Source organism: Blastocystis sp. subtype 4 (genome assembly GCF_000743755.1).
Source record: "Blastocystis sp. subtype 4 strain WR1 chromosome Unknown seqid_0257, whole genome shotgun sequence".
Classification (NCBI taxonomy): domain Eukaryota; class Bigyra; order Opalinata; family Blastocystidae; genus Blastocystis; species Blastocystis sp. subtype 4.
Genome location: NW_014569290.1, coordinates 5333 through 15024, shown reverse-complemented (window position 1 = coordinate 15024; position 9692 = coordinate 5333). Strand labels below are relative to the sequence as shown.

The following is a 9692-nucleotide window of genomic DNA, read 5'->3' as shown; positions in this document are numbered from 1 at the left end:
TGATCGCTCAGGCTATCAAGGACATTCACTATGTGGATAAGCAGCGATTTGTGTTTAAGGAAGAATGAGTTGATTTATGATTATTTAAGGTATTTGTTGATAGAATGAATCAAGATATGAACAAACAAATGAAAAATACTTTAATCTAGTTTACCACGACTGATTAGAAGCTTCGACTCCCGCGGTAGGGAATGCCGTAAGGTTGACTCTCCGGAGTGACGATCTAAAGATAAACGCTGACGTGAATTCAATGTATCACGTTTCATTGGAATGACAGAAATCGGCTGTTCTTCTGTCACATGATCATGTGAATGATCATGATGATGTACAAGAGAAGAAGGCTCATTTTTCAATTCCATAAACTCATTTGAATTCTCTGCCACTTCAACTTGTACTGTATGTTCAGTTAATCCCATTTCATTTAGCAATTCTTCGACAGTATGCAACACTTCTTCTTCATTATCTTTCTTCACGCCCACACGTAATGAACACACATTCTGTTCTCCTGTATATGAAAACAGATGGCAATCAGCCACTCCCACAACTCCATTAAGTCCACAGATCGTTTGCTGAAGGCTTGTCCATTGAAGTTGTTTTGAAGGAGGTGATTGGTGGATCAGAACACGTGAAGAATGAGATACCAGAGGGAACACAGACATAAGAATGAGAATAGAAATAATGAAGGCACAAATTGGATCAGCGATACGAAGATCATAACGTTGAATCAAGCAGGTTGAGATAATCACTCCTACACTACCAAGTGTATCAGCAAGAACATGAAGGAATACTCCATGCATGTTATCATTCTATGAGTAAAGAAAGGAATAATGTGATACATGAGCATGATGATCATGATGAGATTCGTGGTCGTGATTATGTTCATGACAGTGATCATGACCATGACAGTGATCATGATCATGTTCATGATTGTGACCATGATCATGCCCTGCATGTCCCACATCATGGAAAAAGACCAATCCAATCAAATTCACAACTAATCCTCCAACTGAAGTGATCATTAATTGATCCTCTCCTACCTATATTCAACATTCATCCACTCTCCTACATCAGGAGGTTCCCTCATTCGTTCAATCGCTTCCAAGGCAACACTCCCACCAACAAACACTAGAAAGACACCATTTACAAACCCAGATAACACTTCAACACGCTTATATCCAAATGGATATGTAGGTGAAGGTGGCCAATCAGCCATATATGAAGCAATTAACCCAATAATCAATGCACTACTGTCAAATAACATATGTCCAGCATCACTAATCAGACCAAGTGAGTTGTTCCAAATACCTATCCTTCATTCATCTCATAGACACATACCAACAAGGAATTCTACAACCATAAAGCTCAGATTGATAAGGAGGTAAACAAAGATACGTCTGGAACTATGAGAATGGAATACGAACTTCAAAAACTATGGTTAATTGTCAACACTGCTTCTACTCGAATGATAGGAGAACCTGAATGTGATGTCTTCTTTACTCGCTTCTGAGGAACATTCAGACAGTAAAAGCCTATTGAAATGACTAACGAACAGATCAGTAAGGCATTCGTCACCTAGAAAGTCAATCATTCTCTTCATTATCACGGTTCTTTGAGGTTGGGTTGTGTCTAGGAGAATCACGGCTAGAAGTGAAGTGTAGTGACCAAGACGAGTAGTACTGCGTTCAGAGATAAATTGAGAGGTGAGTGTATGTAGGTAGAACATTGATACAATGCAGATGAATGAAACAATACACAGACTGATAATCGTGTTGAAATCTGGAATGGCAGAAATCAGAGGAATATGTGTGATTTGGGTCAAAATGACATAGAAGATACATGCAAGAGTATAACAAACGGATTGGAGTCGATAAGGAGCTCCATTAATATGAGAGATTTGATGTGTCAAGTAATTGTAAAAGATGCTCAAAAAACCTTCCTATGAACCATTCTAACAGTAATATACTTGCAATCACACTGAATATCACTCCTCGGAGGGGTTGAGGTGATTCAATCAGCTGTGAATTAGTTAATATCATAGTGAGTACTTTCATATCGTTTAGAGAGGAATACACGGTTTCTGGAAGTTCTACTGACAGATGAGGAAGACCGAAAATGGAAATTGCATAACCACCCAATGTAATAATCACTCCAAGGAGATAGATCAATCCTACAGTCTCAAATATTAATAACGAATACGATTGCTGGAGTACGAATGAGCAATCAATCCTACGATCACAAACGCAACTTTGGGACTCTGTTCAAAGAACACAAATATCACAGGACCACATGATGCCAAAGCACCAACCCAAAGATACATTTGAAGTGATTTGAGCGCTGCACATACAATAACAATCTTCCAGTATGAAAACAATGAACTGATTGCATATTGTTTTGAGGAGAGAGACCAACCTATTCATCATCTCTAGCAATCACACGAACCAAAGAACATGAGTGCTGTTATTACGCAGAGAAAGAAAGAAATGGTAAGAACCGAATAAACCCCCGAGGAAGCTAAGTGCATCAAGTAGAACATTATCCATGCTCGTAATGCGAATAAAACTATGGTTACAAGAGAGAAGATCGTTCTTCTAGACTTCACCGACTTGTTACATCACTACGATTCTCTTGATTTGTATTTCTCTTTCTCTGTATACAGCATAGTATTCTAAGATAAACAAGATCCGTATATAGAGAATAGGATCTATTATGTACAATAAGGCAAATCACAAAAAACGAACCTATTTTGGAGTCATATAACAAACATCCCACAACTATAGTACATTAAATCACTGACTCTCGACAGATTCACTTCGTGGAAGAGAAAATGCCTGTTTTAACTGTTGTTTGTATAAGTCCTATATATTACACTCATTTTCATCATCAACTCGTTCATCCCGCATATCCATTAAATCTGAACGCATCGTATCGTATTCTTCAACCATCTTATTATACTTCAGAACACAAGTCTTGTATTCCTCTCTCAAACTCTCCATACTAACAACTTGTTTCATCAACTCATCATTCTCTCGTTTCAAATCCAGCAACTCACTTGCACTCCGTTCTGTGTCTCGACGGAGTCTCTCTAATGCCGTTTCGGATGCTGTTAACCTTCCTTCCTTCGCTCTCAGCTGCTGCTCCAGTTCCTTCAGCCGCGCAATTGAAGGATTCCCCGCAGATCCTGTCGGAGCCGAGAACAGTGGAAGTGGTACTTCAGATGTCGTTACCGATTCCTGGGTAGATGGCTCAGAGTGTGGCTTTACTGTCTGGTCCTGAAGTTGTTTTCGCAATAAAGCCACCAGCTTCACAGTCTCTTCATACTTTGTATTGATGAGTTCGAACTGGCTCTGAGCGAGTCGTACTTCGTTCGCTTGACTCACTTCACGATGACGAATCGCTTCGCGCTCCCTTGCCAGTTCAAGTCGCACCTCCTGCAACTCTTTCTTCCATTGTGTCTCCTCTGTCTCCTTCTCTTGCTGATGAAACTCCTCTTGCTGTTTTGCCTCTATCAATGCCTTCTCCTTCTCTGCAACAGTAAGACGCAATGAAGAGTTCTCTGACTCCAGAGTTGCTGCTCGTTTCTCTGCTTCCATCAGCTTTGATTCTGTTTCTGTCTCTACTTGCGAATGCGAAGAGGTGATCGCTGTATTTGATGCTCGTAACATCTTCACTTCACTCTGCAACTCAGCCACCGTCTGCATCAACTCTGTCTTCTTTCGACGCTCCTTCTCTAGTTCCTTCACCAGACCGATCGTATGTTCTGATACCTCCTGCTCTTGTCGGCTCAAACGGTCTGTCAGCAATCGACGCTCCTCCTGAAGTTTCTCCACCGAGGATTCCAACTCATGTTCACGCATATTCATCTCTTGCTGTAGTTTGTTATAGGCCTCAGTGCTCTGAGCAACTAGTTCCTCCATCTGCTTCATATGAGCCACACTTACCTCCTGTTCGGCTTGAATGTGCTCCAAATCCTCTTTCGCTTTCGCACACTCTGCTGTCACTTGCTCTAGAGATGTGGCAGAATCCTGAGACTCTTGTTTCAAAGACAAATACAGTTTCTCCCGCTCTTCATGCAATTGCTTGAGATTGTCATACTGACGTTGCAATTCGTCTAATCGCTTCCCATTACTGCTCTGTGAACTTGTAGCACTTGCCAATTCATCTTGAAGACGTTTTACTGTTTCTGTTGTCTTTTCTAATCGGAACGATGCATCACTCAACTGTTTCTTTGTCTTCTCAAGCTCTTCACTACGTTCACGCAACTTCGCTTTCAATGCACGATCCTTTGTTTCAATTTCCAGCTGTTTTTTAGCTAAACCTTTTCCCTCTTCGAGAACATCTGCTGCTCGTTTGTTTGCCACTTCCAGTTCGGCCTCTAGTTCGGAAATACGTTGAGCAGTTCGTGCTTGCTGCTTGAATTCTACTGTCTTCGCTACTTGGGATTTGGAAGCTTTTAAGGACTCATTTTCAGTCTGAATTGTTTGTAACTGACGTTGAAGTATTTCCACTTGATGTTGAAGCCCTTGAATTTGATCATCCTTTGCACTGCTTTCCTTCGAGGATACGTCAACCATCTTCCTTAAATCATCAATTAGCGCTTGACTCTCTTTCAATTGGTCTTGCATACCATTTATATCTTTTTCATTGTATTTTGCCACTTCTTGTTGAAGATTTGCATTCGTCTGCTTCAGCGATTCATACTCACTCTATTCCTTAGAACAATCCAAATGTCTCACCTGAAGTAGCTTGTACTTGGCGAGGAGCTTCTGAGCAGTCGCTTTACTCACTCCCTTTTCTTTCTTGCTTTCTGTTGCTTCAACAGGTTGTTGAACAGCTCCTTCGTTCGTACTCATATTTACAGTATGAAAGGAACTACTCTTGAAGAGAAACTTGAGTTTCAATTACTGGGGCATCTTGAACAAAAAGAGACCCAATTTGAATACTATCAACAAACAACAGAATCACATATAATTGACAACAGAACTTATTGATTCTTCTACAGCCTTCTTTATCTCTTCGTTTGAACAATCGACTTCCCACGTATCTACAGTTACATGAATTTCGACTTTTGTAGGCAACTTAATTGTCCACCCATTTCCATCAGCATCCTCCATGATAGAACCAAACTATATAAACAACACCACGAAGGTCTTACTTGTTCCTCTAATACTTCTTTGACAATATCTGATAACGAGGAATCCACCACAGGAACACAGGATGGAATCTGCATATTACCTCCTTCAGGTGGAATATCACAGAGTGGATGACTATCCTAATTCGTAAAAACTCATTAACATATCGAACAACTGGAGATAGAATGTTTGCATCTTGTTGAAGAATGAGCATTAACAATGAATTGGCCATCAAATCATTCTCATAACTACTGCACCACTCCATAATATACTCAAAAATGTGATTATTGGATTTTTGAAGGATGCATGTAATCTCATTCATCACCACTGCTGTCTTGTCAGCATTCTAATCTCACAGTTCATCATTATCCTTACTAATTCAACTTTTTTTCCTGATAAAGAACAGATCGTGAAGATCCCTGCCAAATCCAAACGACTCTTAAAATGCTGTCGGTACAGAATTCGGCACAATTTTAGTTTTGTGAATGTGTCAATGTCTCTAATGCTCAACTCATTTTACAACGTCTACTGAGCATCAATCAACTGATATTTGAAATTCTCCTTCACCAACACTCCATTTACTACAGTATTCGAAGCCCATTGCCGATCCGCCGCTCTGCCAATAATCTTAACGAATTTGGGAGGGTTATAACTGAATTGAAGTGATTTCATATTCTCAGGAGTATAGAACTACGAATGAAGAATCCTGCTCATTTGAACATCCAAGAGTCCTTGATTGTATCGATCTGCTAAATCCATCTTCAATCCTGTGGCTAGATCATCCATTTTCGAAGCTTCACCATGAACTATGAATGAATGAGTGAGAAAGGAAGAACCAAATACAACGTGATCAGGTTGGAGATCATGGATCAGAGATCGAGTTCCCTTGTAGTCAGAATGAGCAGAAAACGAAATAGTATTAACTTGACAATTCACTTTGATCGTTTCATTCGGACGACCATTCAATACAGGAATCTCAGATTCATTCTCACGTAAACGACGAGCAATTGTATCCTAGATTTCAATCCAATCATTTTCCAGTACCACCATACAATACCCAGTCAAAATCACACGATTATTTTCACCACTTGCTAACTTTTCAAGAACCATTCGTGATGTTCCATTTTCCATCATAGCAGGTGAACAAAGAATCACACAAGGAGAGATCTTACTTAGATCAGTACTTAACCATTCATCGACTTTATCAGGCATTGTAACATTCCTGAAATCGAAGGGATTATGGTCACTAATAGTGTTTCGAATTGTATCATTCATCATATTAATGGATTCTTTGAATAACATCATACTCTTTCGGGCCAGAGTGTTCAAATATACGATACTTCCAAGACGCCGGATTTGAGGATGCGTTTCCCAATACTCATCTAACAGAAGAAGCAACTCTTGTGTTCGACCAAGTGCAAACACGGGAATCAATACTTTTCCTCGTTTACTAAGAGTGGTAGCAACGGCACCTACACTTCAATTCCTCAATCAATCATACTCACTAATTCAGCCTCTCGTTGACGACGACTATCATGATTCGTACGACCATAAGTACTCTCGGAGATAACTATATTTGGATGGAAGGGAGGAACCACAGCAGCAGGGAGATGACGATCCTCTTCTCGAGAGAAATCACCAGTATATCTATGGGAAAGAGAGACAATAGAGTATACAGAACACGAACACTATCAATCTCGACACAGAACATGGCTGCTCCCAGAACATGTCCTGCTTGATAACAGGTGATCTTGATACCGTTGTGCCAGCGTTCTTCATGATAGTTGATGGTATGCATAAGATTCACACACGTATCCAAGTCCTTGACATCGTAAATACCTTCATCTTTTGTATCTGCATAAGAAATCGATAAGAAATCCGCGAGAAGACCTTTCATGATCTCACGAGTTGGAAGAGTCATCAGAATCTCAGTTGAAGGATGACCTTGACCAGCAGTATGAAAGAACATACGTTCTATACATTCATTCAACGAAAAAGAAAGTACTTGGCAAAACAGGAAGGGCACCGCAGTGATCCAAATGAAAATGAGAGATCAATACAAGATCAACGTGTTCATCTTCAATTGTATCCAAAAAGGGTAGTGAACCACGTCCTGTACAACTAAAGTTCAATAGATTTGCAGTAAACAATACCTGGGAAGAATACCACAATCGAACAAAACAACCTTTCCTTTGAAACTTAGATAGATGCAAGATCTTCCCACTTCCCTTCCAGCACCAAGAGGGCGGATAATCAAAGGACTACCATTGATTTCCGTTTCAATCGGTCTATAAATAATACTATTGATTCCAGTATGAACCTATCTGCAACGATATTCATGGGAAGAGAAGAGAGATACTTCTTTTTGTTCAAACGAAATCGCCCCAATTTGTGTCACTCTCAACAAACAATGAATATCACATATTTAAAGTCGAACATATTCGTTGGAGTGCAAGATAAGCATCGGTATCTTCTGTATGATAAAGTACAGTATCCAAGAATCTATATGTTACTCCACCAAAATGAGCATGCTTTTTGATTCTCAAATACGTTGTTGGTTTAACCAACTTAACTGCCTGTTGTCTACATAAAATAACAGTACGTAGGAACTGGAATAAGTCATTATTATCCTATGATAGTAAAGAATCTTCATTTTTACATGTTCTGCTCTTTCAAGCCGCTCTGCGAATGCATCGAGAATTGACGCAACTTGTGTATCGTTTGGAATATTTCGAACAATGAATAGCAGAAGAGTCTAATCGTTAGGGAATGAATTGATTATCACCTTTTCAAAACTACATTCAATCGATTCACACACTGGTTTCTGAGCTAATTCAAGAAAAGAAGGAAGCAGACGATCAAATAAATATGGAACATGTGATTCATCAAGTTTCTCCCCAAGATAACGACAGTAGAAGAGAATAAGAGATAAGCCAAAGGTTGATTGATTGTCATTACAATAGGTCGTCAGTTCTGCAACAAAACGATCTAAGAATGGAGTGGAAGTAAGTACTTTAATCTTCATTCGAGATAACTCAACTAGGATAGGTGCTCCTATTCCTTGGATCACTTGGATTGCATTCTCTCGGCGTTGTTCTTGTGTTGAATCCAGTTCTGTTATTCGAGATGGAATCAAAGATGACTTCTCGTTGTAGAAACGAAGGACACGGTATAATGAATCACTGAATTGGATAAGTGAGGATTTTGAGAGATCAGAACGGTCTTGAATCAAAGTACAAGGGAGGAGGATTAGTGTGGATTCAATCATGGACTTCTGTTCTGATGAGAGAATGGAAGTGATAACAGGTTTTGAAGAAACGGTCTCTTCTTGTGAAGGGATAGTTACGAACAGTTCAATAACAGTATTATAAGAATTAAACCGTAAGCAACTATCAAGACACTGAAGGATGATAAACAATAAGGGTTCTATTAGAGAGATAGGGAAACAAAGAAGAGCTTGAATCTCTGTTTCAATGGTAGTACGCTGGTGCTGAATAAAGATACCATGTAGAATTGTCTGGAGGAGAAATGGGAATGAGGCGATCTGATCATGTAGAGATCCAACAGTAATCAACTCTGTTGGAGGAAGGAGAGATTCCACCATATCTGGTGGGTACTTGGCCAATACTTCATATGGTAATAAGTGAATGGACTCTTGAATCACAGATTGAGATGACTGTGTGATAGCTTGAGAGAGGAGATGGAACAAAGGCTTTCCAACAAGTGGAAGAATTGATGCAACTTCAGATTGAAGAGAAGGAGTTTCATTCAGAGAGCGCCATAGAGCTTCAGCCAGTAATGGATAGGTCTCATGATCCGTCGCATTCCATTTCTTAATGGCTTGCTGCGTCACAAGTCTATAAATCATAAGAATTCTTCAACGCAACAGAGAGTCATAAAGGAGATGATGACACACAATATCAACTTGATCAGGCTGAGTGGCTCCTTCTTGAAGAGCAGCTTGGATACATGCAATATAGGTCTCTTGAGCATGTAAGGGAGGTTTAGGAATGCATAATTGAGTAAGAACAGAAGACACAGCTATATGTGACAATGAGATTCATGATATACGAAGACAACGAACAATTTGTGTGAATGTATCAAGAAGACGATATGTGACTTGTTTGTTCATACTAATTAGACGAGGTAATGCTTGAGAGAGTTCTCGAGAGAATGTTTCAGAGAGTGGTTTTGAAGAATGATTACAAAACTCACCAATTGTTACAATGATAGTTATCGATGTCGTTGGACCCAAGCGATTGAGAAGTGTGTGTAACACAGACAGTGGTTCTCGTTCCATGCAAACTGAAAGAATAGCAGCAGTCGTTTCACGACTTGGATTCGTATCAATCTCACTATCTCCAAGAAGAGTCTCCGTGTAATCGGCTAAAGCACTTGGAGCTGCTTCAGCAATGGCACAACGAGCTAGTCCAGCAGCAATGCTAAACACATCTCCCATCAAGGAGGATCGAAGTTCTTTGGGAGTACCACTGATATCCTTGAAGCCACGTGTAGTAGTCATACTCAATGAGAGGAGTTCATGACAATGGGAAGAAGCGAACT

At 39.9% G+C, this 9692-nt stretch overlaps 3 protein-coding genes across 3 annotated transcripts; all 3 read right to left on the bottom strand.

Annotated features, from left to right (window-relative positions):
- Positions 1-140: 140 nt before the first annotated feature.
- On the bottom strand, positions 141-1357 carry JH06_3703 (cation transporter; the record flags this gene model as incomplete). Its single annotated transcript, XM_014670562.1, has 4 exons — positions 141-748; positions 899-1028; positions 1049-1305; positions 1336-1357. 4 exons carry the CDS (start codon positions 1355-1357, stop codon positions 141-143), a joined length of 1017 nt encoding a protein of 338 aa, XP_014526048.1.
- A 1498-nt stretch (positions 1358-2855) lies between these two features.
- On the bottom strand, positions 2856-4850 carry JH06_3702 (hypothetical protein; the record flags this gene model as incomplete). Its single annotated transcript, XM_014670561.1, has 2 exons — positions 2856-4703; positions 4734-4850. The coding sequence occupies 2 exons, from the start codon at positions 4848-4850 to the stop codon at positions 2856-2858; spliced, it is 1965 nt and encodes a 654-aa protein (XP_014526047.1).
- A 108-nt stretch (positions 4851-4958) lies between these two features.
- Positions 4959-7469, bottom strand: JH06_3701 (cleavage and polyadenylation specificity factor subunit 3; the record flags this gene model as incomplete). The annotated part of the gene is made up of 12 exons (XM_014670560.1): positions 4959-5123; positions 5153-5269; positions 5305-5475; positions 5514-5628; positions 5659-5819; positions 5850-6143; positions 6174-6601; positions 6631-6776; positions 6806-7103; positions 7135-7250; positions 7283-7417; positions 7450-7469. The coding sequence occupies 12 exons, from the start codon at positions 7467-7469 to the stop codon at positions 4959-4961; spliced, it is 2166 nt and encodes a 721-aa protein (XP_014526046.1).
- Positions 7470-9692: the final 2223 nt, after the last annotated feature.